Source organism: Prionailurus bengalensis, chromosome B3, assembly GCF_016509475.1.
Source record: "Prionailurus bengalensis isolate Pbe53 chromosome B3, Fcat_Pben_1.1_paternal_pri, whole genome shotgun sequence".
In the NCBI taxonomy this organism is placed as follows: Eukaryota; Metazoa; Chordata; class Mammalia; order Carnivora; family Felidae; genus Prionailurus; species Prionailurus bengalensis.
Window position 1 is genome coordinate 39,889,337 of NC_057355.1, and position 18,253 is coordinate 39,907,589.

Consider the following 18,253-nt stretch of genomic DNA (forward strand, 5'->3'; position numbering starts at 1 on the left):
TGCACACAGTTAAGTTTTGATAAAGTACAGTTGTGCTTTTTTTTTTCCTTCGATTCCTTGTGCTTCCGATGTCGTATCTAAAATACTGTTGCTTAATCTAGGATCACACAGTTTTGTCTCTTATATATGAGTTTTTTTTTTTTTTTCATTTCAACATTTTTATTTATTTTTGGACAGAGAGAGACAGAGCATGAACGGGGGAGGGGCAGAGAGAGAGGGAGACACAGAATCGGAAACAGGCTCCAGGTTCTGAGCCATCAGCCCAGAGCCCGACGCAGGGCTCGAACTCCCGGACCGCGAGATCGTGACCTGGCTGAAGTCGGATGCTTAACCGACTGCGCCACCCAGGCGCCCCTTATATATGAGTTTTATAGTTTTAGCTCTTACATTTAGATCTTCGATTCATTTTGAGTTAACTTTTGTATGTGGTGTGAGATAGGAGTCCAAATTAATTCTCTTACACGTGGAATCCAGTTGTCCTACCATTTCTTATGGAAAGCTATTCTTTTCCTCATGGAATGGTCTTAGCACCCTTGTTGATTAGCACCTTAGCACCTTTGTTGAAATTCAATTGACCATAAATGTATAGGCTTATTTCTGGGCTCTCAATTCAATTCCAGTGGCCTGTAAATCTGTTTGTTTGCCAGCACCATACTGGCTTGATTAATGTAGCTTTGTGCTATTGAAATTTGAAAACGTGAGTCCTCCAATGTTGCTTTTTTTCAAAATTGCTTTGAAATTCCATATCAATACTATTAAGATCAGCTCATCTATATCTGGAAAAAAGGCAGATATGATAGGCAGTCTTTGAATCTCTAGATTAATTTGGGATATATTGCCATCTTTATAATCTTAAAGTTTTCCAATCATGGATATGGGATATCTTTCCATTTATTTAGATGTTTATTTTACTTAAATAGTGATCTACGCTTGTACTTCTTCAGTTAAAATTATTCCTAAGTATTTTATTCTTTTTGAGGATATTTTAGATGAAGTTTTTTTTTATTTAATTTTTTAATGTTTATTTATTTTTGAGAGACAGAGACAGAGAGTGAGCGGGGGAAGTGCAAAGAGAGAGAGAGAGAGAGGGAGACACAGAATCCGAAGCAGGCTTCAGGCTCCAAGCTGTCAGCACAGAGCCCAACACGGGTACTCGAACTCACAGACTGTGAGTTCATGACCTGAGCCGAAGTCTGAGGCTTAACCCACTGAGCTACCCAGGCACCCCTTTGATGAAGTTATTTTCTTAATTCATGTTCATACTGTTCATTACTAGTGTACAGAAATGCAGCTGATATTTGTATATCAATCTTGTATTCTGTAACTTTGCTGACGTCATTTATTAGCTCTAATACTTTTTGTAGGTTGTTTTAGGGTTTTTCACATATAACATCATGTCATCTCTAAATAGAGATGTTTTTCTTCTTCCTTTCTAACCCTAGCTAGAACCTCTAGTACCTGTTAAATAGTGGTGGTAAAAGCAGACATCGTTTCTTTTTCCTGATCTTGAGGAGAAAACTTGTGGTTTTTCCCTTTGAGACTGATTTAGCTATGGATTTTTTATAGATGCCCTTTATCAGATTGAAGAATGTCCCTTCTATTCCTAATTTGTTGAACACTTATCATGAAATGGTGTTAGCTTTTGTCAAAGGATTTTTCTGTGTCTATTGAGAAGATCACTTTTTCCCTTGTTATTGTATTAATATCATTGATTGGTTTTTATATGTTGAACCAAGCTTACATTCCTGGGATAAATCCCACCTGTTCATATATAATTCTTTTAATATCCTGCTATATTCAGTTTGCCAGTATTTTATTGAGGATTTTTGCATCTATAGTCCTAGGGCATGTTAGTCTGTAGTTTTATTTATTTTTTGTGTGTGTGATGTCTTGGTCTGGTTTTGATGTCAGGGTAATACTCACTTCATTAAATGAGTTGGAAAGTGTTTCGTCCAAGAGTTTGAGAAGGATGGGTATTCATTCTTTCTGTAGAACTCATCAGTAAAGCCATCTAGTCCTGGGCTTTTTGTGGGTAGTTTTTTGAATCCTGACCTAATCTGTACTCATTAGAGGTCTGTTTAGATTTTCTGTTTCTTCTTCTTCTTCTTCTTCTTCTTCTTTTTTTTTTTTTTTTTTGCTTCTAATTATTTCTCTTGCTTTTATTTTTTTATTTTATTTTTTATTTTTTTAAATTTACATCCAAATTAGTTAGCGTATAGTACAACAATGATTTCAGGAGTAGATTCCTTAGTGTCCCTTACCCATTTAGCCCATCCCCCCTCCCACAGCCCCTCCATCAACTCTCAGTTTGTTCTCCATATTTATAAGTCTCTTCTGTTTTGTCCCCCTCCCTGTTTTTATATTACTTTTGTTTCCCTTCCCTTATGTTCATCTGTTTTGTCTCTTAAAAGTCCTCATATGAGTGAAGTCATATGATTTTTGTCTTTCTCTGACTAATTTCACTTAGCATGATACCCTCCAGTTCCATCCACGTAGTTGCAAATGGCAAGATTTCATTCTTTTTGATTGCCAAGTAATATTCCATTGTATATATATATTCCATATCTTCTTTATCTGTTCATCCATCGATGGATATTTGGGCTCTTGCCATACTTTGGCTTTTGTGGATAGTGCTGCTATAAACATGGGGGTGCATGTGTCCCTTCGAAACAGCACACCTGTATCCCTTGGATAAATGCCTAGTAGTGCAATTGCTGGGTTGTAGGGTTGTTCTATTTTTAGTTTTTTGAGGAACCTCCATACTGTTTTCCAGAGTGGCTGCACCAGCTTACGTTCCCAGATTTTGTTTCTTCTTGAGTCACTTTTGATGCTTTGTGTTTCTAGGAGTTCAGTCATTTCACCTACATTATTGAATTTGTTGGCATAGAATTGTTTATATTGTTCCCTCATAATCTTTTTTTTTTTAATCTCTTTAAGATCATTCGAAATGACCTTTCCTCATTTTAGCCAAATTTGATCTTTTCAAATAACCAACTTTTGGTTCGTTAGGCTTTGTTGGTTTTCTATTCTGTATTTTATTTCCAGTTTATTTTAGAATATTTTCTCACTTCTGCTTGCTTTGGATTTAGTTTGCTCTTTCTTTCTAGTGTCTTAAGGTGGAAGATAGGTTATTGATTTCAGATCTCTCTCTCTCTCTCTGTCTCTCTTTTAATATTTTTATTGTTAAGTAACTCTATACCCAACATGGAGCTTGAACCTACAACCCTGAGATCAAGAGTTGCATGCTCTACTGAGCCAGTAGATGCCCCGATCGATCTCTCTCTCTCTCTTTTTTAAGTTTAATTTTTTTAATGTTTATTTATTTATTTAGAGAGAGTGGGCACATGTGTATGTGAGCAGGGGAGTGGCAGAGAGAGGGAAAGAGAGAGCAAGCAGGCTCCACGATGTCCGCACAGAGTCCAGTGCGGGGCTCGATCCCACAAAACATGAGATCATGACCTGGACCAAAATCAAGAGCCACCCAGGTGCCTCAGATCTCTTTTTTAATGCAGATACTTAGAGTTACAAATTTCCCTCTCAGCACTGCTTTTGCTGCATGCTTTAAGTTTTGATACAGTGTTTTCATTTATCTCAAAGTATTTCTGATTTCCTTTGTGATTTCTTCTTTGATCCATTGACTAACCCTTCTTGTGCCAACATCTGTAAACTGTCAGAGCAGTTAGCTGGGACAACTGTAATGCTCACCTCATTTGGTTCCCATTTCTCAGAGATCACTGTCCTTTGTTGTCTAATGTCCAGTGTCTTAAAAACATTATTTCATATATTTTGCTCAGTTTTTCAGTTGTTTCAGGTGGGAGGATAAGCCTAGTCCCTGTTACTCCATCTTGGCTAAAAGCGGAAGTTGGTTTCATTTTTAACATTTAAATCTCTGACCTCTTTGGAATATGTGACAACTTTTGGAATATGTGACCTCTTTGGAATATGTGACAAAGTTTAATATATCTTAAACTTTAAGATATATTAAATATGGCCCACATCCAGTGACATTCAGGGAGAATAGGAAGGGAGAAATTAAAATATGATCATATTCTCAGAATTGCTCTAGGCTTCAATGGAAACAGTTTTAACAGATATTTAAAACAAAGAGATCAGAATTAATAAAACTATATGTTCATTGAATTTGCTAGTTTTTTCTTTTAGAGTCTAACACACACAGGTACGAATGTATATATATGTAATTAAATATTCACTAAAAAGTGATAGATACAAAGAATACAAAAAACTAGATGGGTTTTTAGCAAGATTCCCAGGGTGTTTCATTTTTAACCTCACCTAACCTTGTTTTAGATTTGCAAGTACACACATGTATTTGCCGTCCTTGAGCAATGTTTACTCTCATTGTGCTAGCTTAGTTTTGGAGTGATGCATTCCTGCCAATAAACTCAATCTAGATTCCTTTTTAAGGTATCACTCTTTGATAGCAGAAACCATGTCTGCTTTCCTTATTTATCATAATCAAATAAAGTATAAAGAGCTCTTAGGGAAAATGTGGATGTAATTTTTTTGTTAGCACTTACTAAATTTGTTTTCTTTATATTCCTTTTTAAATTTTATACCTCTATCAAATAGTATTTCTAGCTTAAGAAATTATTATCATTATCAATCATTAGTTACAAACGGTCTTTGAGAGAGATTTTAACAGATCGTGCAGGTAGGAAAATGAAATGACACAGATTCTGGTCTTAAGTTGTTTGTTTGTTTGTTTTAACTATTTCTTGTCAGAAATACTGAAAAAAAAAAAAAGTGAAAAACAGTACCATGGCCAAATAAGTAAAAGAGGTAGTAACTCTTATATCAGTTTCACAGAAGAAATCCCTGTACCCCATAGTGGATCAGGAAAATTTCCTTGCCAAGGTTAAATTAGAGGTAAGGTTTTGGGATAATGGTAAAACTTGGATGAAAGAAAAATAGCCTTTCAAAGGAGGACAGTGGAACAAGGGCCAGGAGGCAGAACCTCATATGTTGGGTTTTATGTCAGTGATGTGACAAGCCTAATCTAGGATTTTATTAGAAGGGTATTAATAGATGTGTTGGAAAAGTATTAATGACAGCTGATACTTGAGAACTTAACTCTATGCCAATCATTGTATTAAACACTTGATATGTTTTATCTAAATTAATCTTCACAAAGCCAAAGTAGATGATAACAAAACTATTTTAAAAGTGAGGAAAATTACTTTTGAAGAAATTAAGCCACTTCCCAAAGTCAGACTTCTATTGAGGGTCAAAGCCTAGATTCAAACCACTTGGTTTCACAGTCTGTGCTCTTAACTACGTGCATCACTGCTCAGTTAGGTTGTAGAAGATCTAGAATGCCAAGCCAAGGTGATAAGACAATTCTTGTTCTCTAATGTATGCAGTAATCATCTAGAGATCCTTTACCAGGAAATCTTTCCACAGACTTCTTGGAATTAGTTTGCTTAAAGTTGCTGACACATTTTAGACCCCCTCAACATGTAGACTCAATAGTATGGGAGATACTAGGATTTCAGTGGAAAGTTTTTGCTAAAAGCAAAAAGCAAGCTTTCAGAAGACCGAATAGGTGACTTCTCTTTCCTTTTGCATTAGGCAACACTGGACTATGGAATGTATTCTCGAGAAGAAGAACTGTTAAGAGAAAGAAAACGCATTGGAACCGTTGGAATTGCTTCTTATGATTATCACCAAGGAAGTGGAACATTTCTCTTTCAAGCTGGTAGTGGAATTTATCATGTAAAAGATGGAGGGCCACAAGGATTTACTGTAAGTTGGTGTTACTACTTGTTAAATCTGTTAAAGCCTAAAGGCTGTTTGCATCCAAATCAGGAAGGTAATTAAACCAAAAAATTGTATTTACCCACCAAGTGAAAAATTTAATAGTAAAGAAAACAAGGTAAATGGGCATTAGTTTCCGGTGTTAAGAGTTAATCCTTTTTACACTGACATTAATATGCAATTTTTTAAAAGCTAAAGACACTTGCTCTATAGGAAGATATGATAAAGGGCAATGCCCATTTTCTGAGTAAACGCTGAGGGGGATCTTGGAAGATAATGTTATCACAAGGCAATCTATTTTTGGTTCCCCTAAAAGCTTAATTCATTTTTTTTTTTAAGTTCTGTTTATTTATTTTGAGAGAGAGACACCACAAGCAAGGGAGGGGCAGAGAGGAGGAGAGGAGAGACAGAATCCTAAGCAGGCTCTGCATCATCAGCACAGAGCCCGATGCGGGGCTTGAACTCCTGAATCATGAGATCATAACCAGAGCCGACCTGACTGCGCCACCCAGGCACCCCAGCTTAATTCATCTTAATAAGTGGTTTTTAAATGTTTGGTTTTAGTCCAGACAATTTTTTACATGGTATTAGACCTTTTGTTAAAATTGTATGATTCTGGCTTTTGTTGTATTTTTTTGAGCAAGCTGTTTTATATTGGTAAAATTAATTTGAAATATTTAATAAATATTCAATAAATAAGTGCTTAATAAAAGTATTTAACAAACAATAATTACTCCATTAAACAGGTATGGACAGCAAAATTTATGAAGTGCCCTTATATTGTCTTTACTGTCCTATTACCCTTAGCTTTCTAATATAGTAAAAAAAAAAAAAAAAAAAATGAGTCTGTCCTTAGAAGTTAAGGAACGCAAAAGTGTATTTTTCTTTTTTATAAATTTTTTTTAATGTTTATTTATTTTTGAGAGAGAGAGAAAGAGACAGACAGCGTGAGCATGGGAGGGGTAGAGAGAGAGGGAGACACAGAATCTGAAGCAGGCTCTGGGCTCTGAGCTGTCAGCACAGAGCCTGACGTGGGGCTCAAACTCATGAGCTGTGAGATCATGACCTGAGCCGAAGTCAGCTGCCCAACTGACTGAGCCACCCAGGCGCCCCAAAAGTGAATTTTTCTGAGGAGCAATTATCATAGTTGACATTTTACTTGGAATTCTTTTTCATTGAAAGGTGTTGGCAAATGAGTATGTATGTATCAGCCTGATACTTTCCTAAAAATGTTTTTTCTTTTCTAGCAACAACCCTTACGGCCAAATTTAGTAGAGACTAGTTGTCCCAACATTCGTATGGATCCTAAATTATGCCCGGCTGATCCAGACTGGATTGCTTTTATACACAGCAATGATATTTGGATATCCAACATTGTAACCAGAGAAGAAAGAAGGCTCACCTATGTGCACAATGGTAACACATAGTTCTACAAATCTGCTTTTCTGAAAAATATTTTTAAAATTTTGCTCTTGCTTACTTTATGAAATGGAGGCAAGGTGGCTGGCCTTCATATTTTAAATTCAAATCTTTAAAATTAATAAAAAAGTACAGAGGATACATAGTACTTACCACATGCAAAACGCTACCTTGTTTGAATGTTCATTTTCAGAAAGCACAACAGTAATGCCTCTGACACGATTGTTCCTTTAGCTTAATAAGACTGCCAGCATTACCCCAAAATGGTTCTCATTAAAATCAAATTTCAATTTAAAAAATTAATCTTGTTTTTGGGAAACAAAGACCTAATATGCACCAAAAATTTATCTCCCCCTTTTGGAGAGGCTACTTAGTTATTTTGTCATAATAGGAAAAACAACACTTTGTAGAACTGTATGTATTATGGAAATATTTAATTTTCATTAAGTGATTATAGTAATACTAAGCGCTACTCAAAGCACAGATGTGCTTTGTTTTCCTCTAAAGATGTGAATGTTTTCCTCTAAAGCTTTCATACAAATGAAATATGGGAAATAGTGTATTGCTTTTTCTTTGAACACATGAAACAACTTAAAGTTAGTAAGTTTCATAGTGAAACATTTGTTCAGGGGTGCCGGGGTGGCTCAGTCTGTTGAGTGTCCGACTTCAGCTCAGGTCATGATCTCATGGTTCTTGAGTTCAAGCCCCACATCAGGCTCGCTGCTGTCAGCCGGTCAGCACAGAGCCCACTTTGGATCCTCTGTCCCCCTCTCTTTGCCCCTCCCTCCACCAAATAAATAAAACATTAAAAAAAATTTTTTTTAACATTTATTCATTTTTGAGAGATGGAGAGAGATAGAGCGTGAGTGGGGGAGGGGCAGAGAGAGGGGGAGACACAGAATCTGAAGCAGGCTACAGGCTCTGAGCTGTCAGCACAGAGCCAGAAGGAGGGCTCAAACTCACGAACCTTGAGAACGTGACCTGAGCTGAAGTCGGACGCCTAACCGACTGAGCCACCCAGGAGCCCCAATAAATAAAACATTAAAAAAAAATAATAAATAAAATTTTAAAAATTCATTTGTTCAACTCTTGCTTAATCTAATGTTCACAAATCTGATTTATTGGGCATCTTTTTTTTTTTTTTTAATGTTTATTTATTTATTTTGAGAGAGAGGGAGTGAGCAGGCGAGGGGCAGAAGGAGAGAAAGACACAGAATCCCAGGGAGGCTTTGCACTGTCAGTGTGGAGCCTGACATGGGGCTTGAACTCATGAACCATGAGATCATGACCTGAGCTGAAATCGAGTTGGATGCTTAACTGAGCCACCCAGGCGTCCCTGGGCATCTTTCTTAATAAATTATTTTAGAATACAATAGTGTATTGACAACAAATATTTTTTTCATTATTAGGATAATCAGTGTTATAGAAGAAGCCTTTTCCTGAACAATTTACATTGGTAGAAAGAACACTGAATTAGGAGTCAAGAAACCTGTTCTAACTATTCAGTCAAGAAAAATACATTAAGTTCCTGTGTGCCAGGTAATGCGGCAGGAACTAAGAATACAGAGTTGAATAAGACATAACCCAGGCCCTCAAGGAAACTACATGAATGATAAAACAGTGATAAGCAAACATAGGGTGTTATAAGAGCATCAGTGAGGGTGGTGTTCAGGAAGGGCTTCCCAGAAGAGACGACACCTAACTGGCACCTAAACTCATCTTAGATACGAGTACACATTAGCCTGTACACTCCAGGTGAGGGGACCACATGAGAAAGGTCTTGATGCAGAAAGTGATGTTTGTGAGGAGTTAAAGCAATCTGATGGTTCCTAAAGTGTAAGGTATGAGTCAAGAAGAAGGGAAAAGTAAGGCTGGCAGATAAAAAGAGCCAAGACAGGGGTAACCTGTATCTCGTGTAAATCGACAGGGTCTCTAGAATGATATGGGCATCCACTGAAACATTTTTATCAATTGGGTGGTATGGGCAGAGTCATATGATAGATAAATTGTTTTGGATACTTTGTGAAAGTTATATTTGAAAAGCACAGGACTAGAGACAGGAACACCAAAAGTTGACTGTTGAAATGATCTAGGTTTAGTGATCTAAAACTAGAACATCAGTTAAAAGGGGGTGGAGTAGGGAAGTTTTTAAGTGAAAAGTACATGTTTTGGTGTTTCATGGGTCTCCATTTGGAGTCCGGGAATCAGAACAGCTGCTAGTGGCAATGGAAGGATTAGGTCGGTGATTCGTAAATCTGGGTTGGAAATCCTAGCCATTTGTTCATGCTTTCAACAGACATTGAACACTCACTACATACTAGTTATTGTACTTGAGTCTGGGATTACAAAGTTCTGACAGTAACTGATAGAATTAAGGAATTTTTTAAGTCTATTTTTTCTTCTGTAGAATTGTTTTCCACACAGGATTATGGTGAGGATTGACAGAATGTAAAGTAGAGAGCACCGGAGCCCTGTGTGATGCTATAGTATTGTTTTTATTATTTTTCCTTTCTGTGCATGTAGGTTGTGATATGTTTATCATTTTCAAGATTAGTGTACTAGTTAAAGATATAGTCTAGAACCAGAGAGCTGAGTTTGAGTTCCAGATCTACCAGTTTTTAGTTCTGTGACCTTGAGTAAGTTATTTAACCTCTCAGTTTCCATATCTAAAAAGGCAGGTCATTATAGTGCTGTTAGGAGGTTTTTTTTTTTTTTTTTTTTTTTTTAATTTTTTTAATGTTTATTTATTTTTGAGACAGAGAGAGACAGAGCATGAACAGGGGAGGGTCAGAGAGAGAGGGAGACACAGAATCTGAAGCAGGCTCCAGGCTCTGAGCTGGAGCCCGATGCGGGGCTCGAACTCACGGACCGTGAGATCATGACCTGAGCCGAAATCGGCCGCCCAACCGACTGAGCCACTCAGGCGCCCCTGCTGTTAGGAGGTTTTAATGAGTTAATATTTGTGAAGTGCTTAGGATGGTGTCTGATACATGGTAAGTGCAGTGTGTTAGTTTAAATAGAAAAGTAAATACAAAGTAAGTGTCTTCACTCTTACTCCTCTTATTCACAATAAGTTTCCAAGTGAAAGTCTGCTTGTAGGTGAGTTTAGTCAATGAGCAAGTGCATGTGTTTATTTTCTGCCTGGTATGATAAAGGAATGTTAAAGTAATACATTACCAGCCTCTACTATGAAATGATGTATCAGATGAACAAAGCGATAGCTTTTATTCATTTAATAAATAACTCTTAATAATTGAGGTCTGTAGTCAGTGAAAGGGAGATAAAAATGAGTGGTACCTGTTCTCACATCTAAAGGGAACAAAATGTGAAACAGTAGCGTGGATACACCTTTGGGGTAGTTTAAAGATCCAGGAAAACTGAACACTGGTTTTGGCTATATCATTCACTCCAAAATTCAAAAAACTCTTAAAAACTGAGCTTACTTTTCACTGGCTTGGTGCTAAAACTCATTTGGTGGCAAAATCTGACCTGAACTGACCTGAGGATATTTATAATCTTAATCCTACTTAGTGTGTCTATTCATAAGTTTGCTGTAGGAATATTGGTGTATTCAGTTACAGGGTATTTGATTCCCCTGCTGGAGATGTTATATAATTTTATGGTAGATATATATAATATATATGAAAAATCACCCAAATTCTGAGTTCCAAACACTTCTGGACTCAAATTTTTGGGTAGTGGATTATGGGTTCATTTTGCATATTTGTTTCAGACAATATATAGAAAATACAGATAAGCAAAAAAAATACATTGAAACTGGTTTATAATATTGAAATCACTATGAGGTATTACCATACACTTATTAGACTGGCTAAAGTGAAAAAGATTAATTCTGAACACAAATACTAGAAAGGAACTTTCATCCATTGCTAGTAAGAATATAAAATAATACAAGTACTTTGGAAAACTGTGGCAGTTTCTTATGAACACTTACCATACTACCCAGGCATTCCACTCCTGGGTCCTGATTCAAGAGAAATGAAAGCATACACCCACAAAGATCCCTATACAAGAAAGATTAACATCTTTATTCATAGTTGCCAATAACTAGAAGTAGCCCAGATAACCCATTAACAGGTGAATGGATAAAGGAACTGTGATATACTATGGAATACTACCCAGCAATTAACAGAAGTGAATTATTGATATGTGTAACAACATTGATGAATTTCAAAAAGCAAAGTATGAGTTCACTTATGTGATATTTTAGAATATGCAGAACTAACCTATGATGATAGAAATCAGATCATTGGTTGCTTCTGGGGTGATAATGGGCATTGACTGAGAAGAGACATGAAAATACATTCTAGGTGTTGGAAATATTCTGTCTTGATGAGGTGTGGTTACACAAGTGTATACACTTATCACAAATATATATACCTAAGATTTTGTAAATTATAAAGCAATTTAAAAAATGCTTGTCCATAGTCTGTCTCATTACTTGGAGAGAACCACATTTTGATTTATATCCCCAACATTTTTTTTTTTTTTTTTAGAGAGAGAGCGCAGGCTGGGGAGAGGGGCAGATGGGGAGAGAAAGAGAGAATCTCAAGCAGGCTCTACGCCCAGTGCAGAGACCGACAAGGGGCTCTATCCTGCCACCCTGGGATCATGACCTGAGCCGAAATCAAGAGTCAAATGTTCAACTACCCGGAAACAAGCATTTTAAAATATTGGGGATGGGGTGCCTGGGTGGCTCAGTTGGTTTAAGCATCCGACTTCGGCTCAGGTCACGATCTCATGGTTCATGAGTTTGAACCCTGCATCAGGCTCTGTGCTGACAGCTCAGAGCCTGAAGCCTGCTTCAGATTCTGTGTCTTCCTCTCTCTCTCTGCCCCTCCCCTGCTCATGCTTTGTCTCTCTCTGTCTCAAAAATGAATAAACATTTAAAAAAATTAAGAAATAAAGTGTTGGGGAGTGCCTGGGTGGCTCAGTCGGCTCAGTCCAACTCTTGATTTCAACTCAGGTCATGGGATCAAGCCCTGTGTTGGGCTCCACACTGAGCATGGAGTCTGCTTGAGGTTCTTTCTCTCTCTCTTTCTCTCTCAAATAAATAAAAATAAATATATGTTTAACATTTTTAAAATGAAATTATAGTGTACATGCCATTTAGTAATATGGCTTTTTAAAATTCAATTACCTTGTAAACATTTCTCCATGTCATGAAATCTTTAAAAATTATGGCTTCATGGTTTGGGGAGGTTTTATTTATTTATTTATTGAACCAGTGGGGGAGGGGCAGAGAGAGAGGGAAACAAAGGATCCAAAGCAGGCTCTATGCTGATAGCAAAGAGTCCAATGTGGGGCTCAGACTCACGGACTACAAGATCATGACCTGAGCCAAAGTTGCATGCTTACCCAACTGAGCCACCCAGGCACCCCACTGGGGGGTTTAGTTTTAAAGCAGGAGTTCCCTTCAAATTATATGCTGTAAACTATTTGCTGGAAAGTGTAAAGCAGATGAAAGCTGAGATGTTCTGGTTGAATGGAAGAAGGGGAGGAAGAGTGATGAATTACCTGATCTGTAGGAGCCATTCTAGGTCTAAAGTTGGACTTTTCTGTGTAGAAGATACAAATCACTGTGACACTCTACATGTATTCTTGTTTCCTATGACCCCAGCTAAATGGGGAAATAACCAACATTTATGTTCTGGCTCAGGCTTTGTTCTAAGTGCTTTATGTGAATTAACTCATTTAATTCTAACAACCCCATTTACAAATGGGACACTGTGGTGAATGAGATTGGGTGATTTATCCAAGGTCAGTCAGTTAGTAAATGATGGAGCTCAGATTTAAATCCAGTCCATTTAGTTCCAGAGTTCACCACTGTACTACAGCTGCATTTCACAATAAACTAAATCATTGTGCTTAGTATCTATGAAAAGATAGAGAATTTCCTGTGGTGATTTTGTCTTTTATGTTTGTCTAGAGCTAGCCAACATGGAAGAAGATCCCAGATCAGCTGGAGTTGCTACCTTTGTTCTTCAAGAAGAATTTGATAGATACTCTGGCTACTGGTGGTGTCCAGAAGCTGAAACAAGTAAGGGAGTTCAAAATATTATAAATCAAAGTATTATGAGATTTAACTCCCAGTTAGTTAAGTGCATAGATTCTGAGTCCTAAATAGTAGCTTGTGAAGTCTTGAAAATTGGATCCTACCAGTAGTTATTTAAAATATACAGGCTATATCCCACCATAATGAATTCTAATAAAAATAATTCCATTGCAGTTCAGTACCTCAGGTCCTTCAACTCTTTACCACTTTTTCTTCTAGAAGCTGATCTTGCTGGCAACATTGGTGGAAAAATAAAAAATACTACACCTGAATGCATTGTTATAAAAATGTAGGATTGACTAGAGAGTCTACGTGAGCATATGACCAAATTAGTGTATGAATGGATCAGAAAAAAGGACACAAATTCCTCCTTTTTCTGGGTGAATTCACAAGTGTTTACTGCCCGAGAAGCAGAGCTCGTGAAGCAGTGGCTTTCAGATTTTTTTGTCCTTGATCCACTTAGAAATTTGCTTTACATTCTAGCCTAACAATTCATATATGTATTATATACAAAAACTGAAAACAAATTTCATGGAGCAATATTTATCCTTATGTGAAAGGTACTCTTATATTGTGTTTTTTTTTGTTCATTATACATTTTAAATGCTGGTTATTACCCATTAATACATTTCATGACCTAGTAATTATTTGCAGCCAGCTTTTGTTTTTTTTTTTTTTTAAGTAAGTTTTACACCCAAAGTGGGGCTTGAACTCACAACCCCAAGATCAAGAGTCTCATGCTGCACTGAAGGAGAATCCTAGCAGCTCGTATTTTAAACACTTCTCTAAGGGACTATTAAAAATACTTATTTTTAAGCCATGTCTTAGATTTGGACATTTAATTTTAATATGTAAAATGTTTGCCATAATTGTGTTTGTTAGAACAAGATTTTACATGAATTAGAGTAACTATTAAGAGAAAACTAGACTTTTTAAGTTGCATCTATTTTATCAAAGGAAATGTTATAATTAAGTAATTCACTTTTCAATAAGGAATGCATTTTAAGGTACGCAGGGACTGAAGACCTTCACAAATGTGTTTCTGCTGTTTTGTTTTTTTTTTTATTTTTTTAATTTTTTAAAGTAGGCTCCACCCCTAGCATGGAACCCAGCATGGAGCCCAACTTGGGACTTGAACTCACGACCCTGAGATCAAGACCTGAGCAGAGATCAAGAATAGGATGCTTAACCGAACCACCGAGGCACCCCTTTGCTGTTTAAAGATGTATATGTACAGGGGTGCCTGGCTGGCAGTCTGGGTGCCAGCCTGTAGAGCATGTGACTTGATCTCAGGGTCATGAGTTCAAGCCCCACATTGGGCATGAAGCCTACCTAAAATTTAAAAAATATATATATATGTACATAAGTATCTTCAGGTTTTGCCTTCCAAAAGGAGTAACCCTTAACCAGCAAAAGTGATTTAACAATAATTCACCTTCTTAGTACAAAGGCTAGTGATCGTTTCATACACAAAATGCAGTATATTTTATACATAAATTATTTTTCACTATGGGAAATATACTACTAGAGGAAATGGTCAGTTATGATTACTCTATGGAACAGTTCTTCTAAATTTACAATATTTAAATTCCTTTTAAGCTCCCAGTGGCAGCAAAATTCTTAGAATTTTGTATGAAGAAAATGATGAATCTGAGGTGGAAATTATTCATGTTACATCCCCTATGTTGGAAACAAGGAGGGCAGATTCATTCCGTTATCCTAAAACAGGTACTATATTCCATTGGCATTTATATTCACTCATTTCTGCTTTCCAAACAAGATTCATTCTGCAGTCATCCAAAGGTATGGTCAACATTGATCATTTACAGACTTAGTAAAAGTGGGTTGTTCATTAAGTGTCACAGAAGAAAAATTAAAAAAATTTTTTAAGTTTATTTATTTATTTTGAGGGAAAGTGTGCACACTGAAGAGCAGAGAGAGGGGACAGAGAGAGAATCTCCACACTATAACAGTGTGGAGCCCAGTGCAGGGCTCGGACTCAAGAAACACGAGATCATGACTTGAGCCACAATCAAGAGTTGGCCACCTAACCAACTGAGCCACCCAGGTGCCCCTGAAGTAGATTTTTTAATTACAGGCTGATCTTTTTTAAATTTTTTTCAAAGGTTGGGAAGTGCACAAAGCTGGTTGGTTCCTTCAAGGAATGAATAAAAAGGTGTCTTTGCTAGGAAATAAAGATTTTTAAGGGATTATGTTCTTAATAAATCAGTAATTTTTTCCCATTTTGCTGTTTATAGCAATTTTTTAAAGTTTATTTATTTATTTTGAGAGAGAGAGTGCAGGGGAGGGGCGAGAGTGCAGGGGGAGAGAATCCCAAGCAGGCTCCACGCAGTCAGTACAGAGCCCAACGCAGGGCTCTGTCCCACCAACCATGAGATCATGACCTGAGCCAAAACCAAGAGGCGATGCTCAACCAACTGAGCCACCCAGGCAACCCCGTTTATAGTATTTAATTTACAAAATGATACAGCATTTCCTTTCTTTATTTCGTACCTACTCTTGATGTTTTTAACCTCTTTTTTTTTTTTTATATACCAATGGTGAAAATTATGAATTTGAGATGGAGTTCTGAGATTCTTATACAATAAAGCCCTGACTCTACCAAGTTCCTGACTTAAAGTGTAAAGGGGATTGATCTGGCAAAATTTGTTTGAATAATTTTGGATCTGCATTACTGTTCATTTCTATCTCTTTCTAAAGGCACAGCAAATCCAAAAGTCACCTTTAAGATGTCAGAAATAATGATTGATGCTGAAGGAAGGGTAAGTATAAAATGTGGAGTTGACTTTTTGTGTCCTTTGGTCAGTCTAGTAGATATCTTAGATTCACTCTTTAATTTTTTGGACTTGTTTAATTTGCTGAGACATTTGTGGACCATCAGTTTCAGGTTGACCTAATTTTCTGCTTTGAAAACTTTTTGCTGGTTCTCAAGATACGAATATGGGGATATACATATTTACCACTCTTTCAAAAGTTTTTCCTCTTTACCATTGTTAATTCCAGATCAATATTTTTAAAATAGCAGTATTGACTAGTGATTTACCTTGGGTGTTGGATAGATGTCCCACATTTCTCTTGTACTGGGGCTTTCCATTTGGATAGTCAAATTCTTATAAGCTGAATGCCCAGAGGATTACTTAAAAAAGTCTTCTCTGCTAGACTTTGTTTTAATAGCTTTATTGAGATATAATTCAAGTGTGATTCAGTTCACTCATTTAAAGTTTAAAATGGCTTTTAACGTATTCACAGAATTGTGCAACATTTTCATCACCCCAAAAAGAAACCCCACATCCCTTAATCATCACCTTCCAACCTTCCCACATCCCTTAACCCTGGGTAACCACTAGTATATCTACTTTCTGTCTGTAGATTTGCCTATTCTGGATACTTCATATAAATGGAATCATATAGTATCTAGTCTGGTTTCTTTTGCTTAGCATTTTGTCTTCAAGCTCCACTGTATTGCACCATGTATCAGCACTTTCTTGCTTTTTTTCTTTACGTTTTTATGTATGTATGTATGCATGTAATCTCTACACTCAACATGGAGCTCAGACTCAGAACCCTGACGTCGAGAGTTGCACACTCTTCCAATTGAGCCAGCCACGTGCCCCAACACTTTATCTACTCATCAGTTATGGACATTTAGGCTGTTTCCACCTTTTGACTGTTAGGAATAATGCTACCATGAATGTGTGTGTATGTTTTTCACTTCTCTTGGTTAGATACCTAGAAACAGAATTGTTCAGTCACACGATAGCTATATGTTTAACCTTTGAGGAACTGCAAGACTATTTGCCCCAAGTAGTTGCACTATTTTACATTCCCATTGTGTGAGGTTTCCAATCTCTCCACATCCTCATCAACACTTTTATTCGTCTTATTGATTACAGCCATCCTAGTAAGTTTGAAATTGTATGTCACTGTTATATTGACTTAAATTTTCCTGATAGCTAATGATGTTGAGCATCTTTTCATGTGCCTGTTGGCCATTTGTGTATCTTCGTTGGAGAACTATCTATTCAGATCCTTTGCCCTTTTTTAAAAAACTTACTTTTTGTGTTGGCTAGATTTTTAAAGGAAAAAATTTGCTTACTCAGGGCCATTTTATTAATACATTACACAAATCCTATTTTAGGCTAAAATACAGGAAATTAGGAACTATTACTTTTCTTTGATACTAGACTCTAAAGTGATTAAAACTTGTTGTTACCACTTATTAGCAAGGGCTCTGTCAATGTAAACTCATGGGAAAAGACTTTTAGACTGCGCTAATTCTCGTTCTTAGAACTTTGTTAGACATAAAGAGTACACTAGTGTAGGTAACCCACAACTTACCGCTAGTTTTGCTATATCCCTCATGCCTGTTTAAATACTTAAGTCTGAAAAAGTGTCATGCTGTTAAAGATAATGATTTAAGGGGCGTCTGGGTGGCTCAGTCGGTTAAGAGTCTGACTTCGGCTCACGTCACGATCTCACAGTTTGTGAGTTCGAGCCCTGCATCAGGCTCTGTGCTTACAGCTCAGAGCCTGGAGCCTGGTTCAGATTCTGGGTCTCCCTCTCTCTCTGCCCCTCCCCGACTCATGCTGTGTTTCTGTCTGTCTCTCTCTCAAGAATAAATAAACATTAAAAAAAAAAAAGATAATGATTTAAGTAGACTAGTAAACTGGTTATTGATCTATGTCTTCTGTAACTAGAATCCTTTTTTTTTTTCTTTTTTAAAAGATTATCGATGTCATAGATAAGGAACTGATTCAACCTTTTGAGATTCTGTTTGAAGGAGTTGAATATATTGCCAGAGCTGGATGGACTCCAGAGGGAAAATAGTGCGTATGTTAAATTGTCACTTGTTTACAAATAATTTAGAATCCAGAACTTTAGAAATTGCCCCTCAGTTGGAGATGCCTTCACATGTAAATTTGCAGAGTAGTTATTTCTGCACAGAGAATTTTTCCTGAGCTA

At 36.8% G+C, this 18,253-nt stretch overlaps 1 protein-coding gene across 3 annotated transcripts in view; it reads left to right on the top strand.

Annotated features, from left to right (window-relative positions):
• Positions 1 to 18,253, top strand: part of DPP8 (dipeptidyl peptidase 8) — a 67,171-nt gene that overhangs the window by 19,614 nt on the left and 29,304 nt on the right. For all 3 annotated transcript variants that reach the window (XM_043555138.1, XM_043555139.1, XM_043555137.1), the window contains exons 5-10: positions 5,590 to 5,763; positions 7,023 to 7,191; positions 13,145 to 13,255; positions 14,870 to 14,998; positions 15,992 to 16,053; positions 18,017 to 18,117. In XM_043555138.1, the coding sequence (XP_043411073.1) occupies positions 5,590 to 5,763; positions 7,023 to 7,191; positions 13,145 to 13,255; positions 14,870 to 14,998; positions 15,992 to 16,053; positions 18,017 to 18,117 (746 nt within the window). The remainder of the gene's footprint in view (positions 1 to 5,589; positions 5,764 to 7,022; positions 7,192 to 13,144; positions 13,256 to 14,869; positions 14,999 to 15,991; positions 16,054 to 18,016; positions 18,118 to 18,253) is intronic.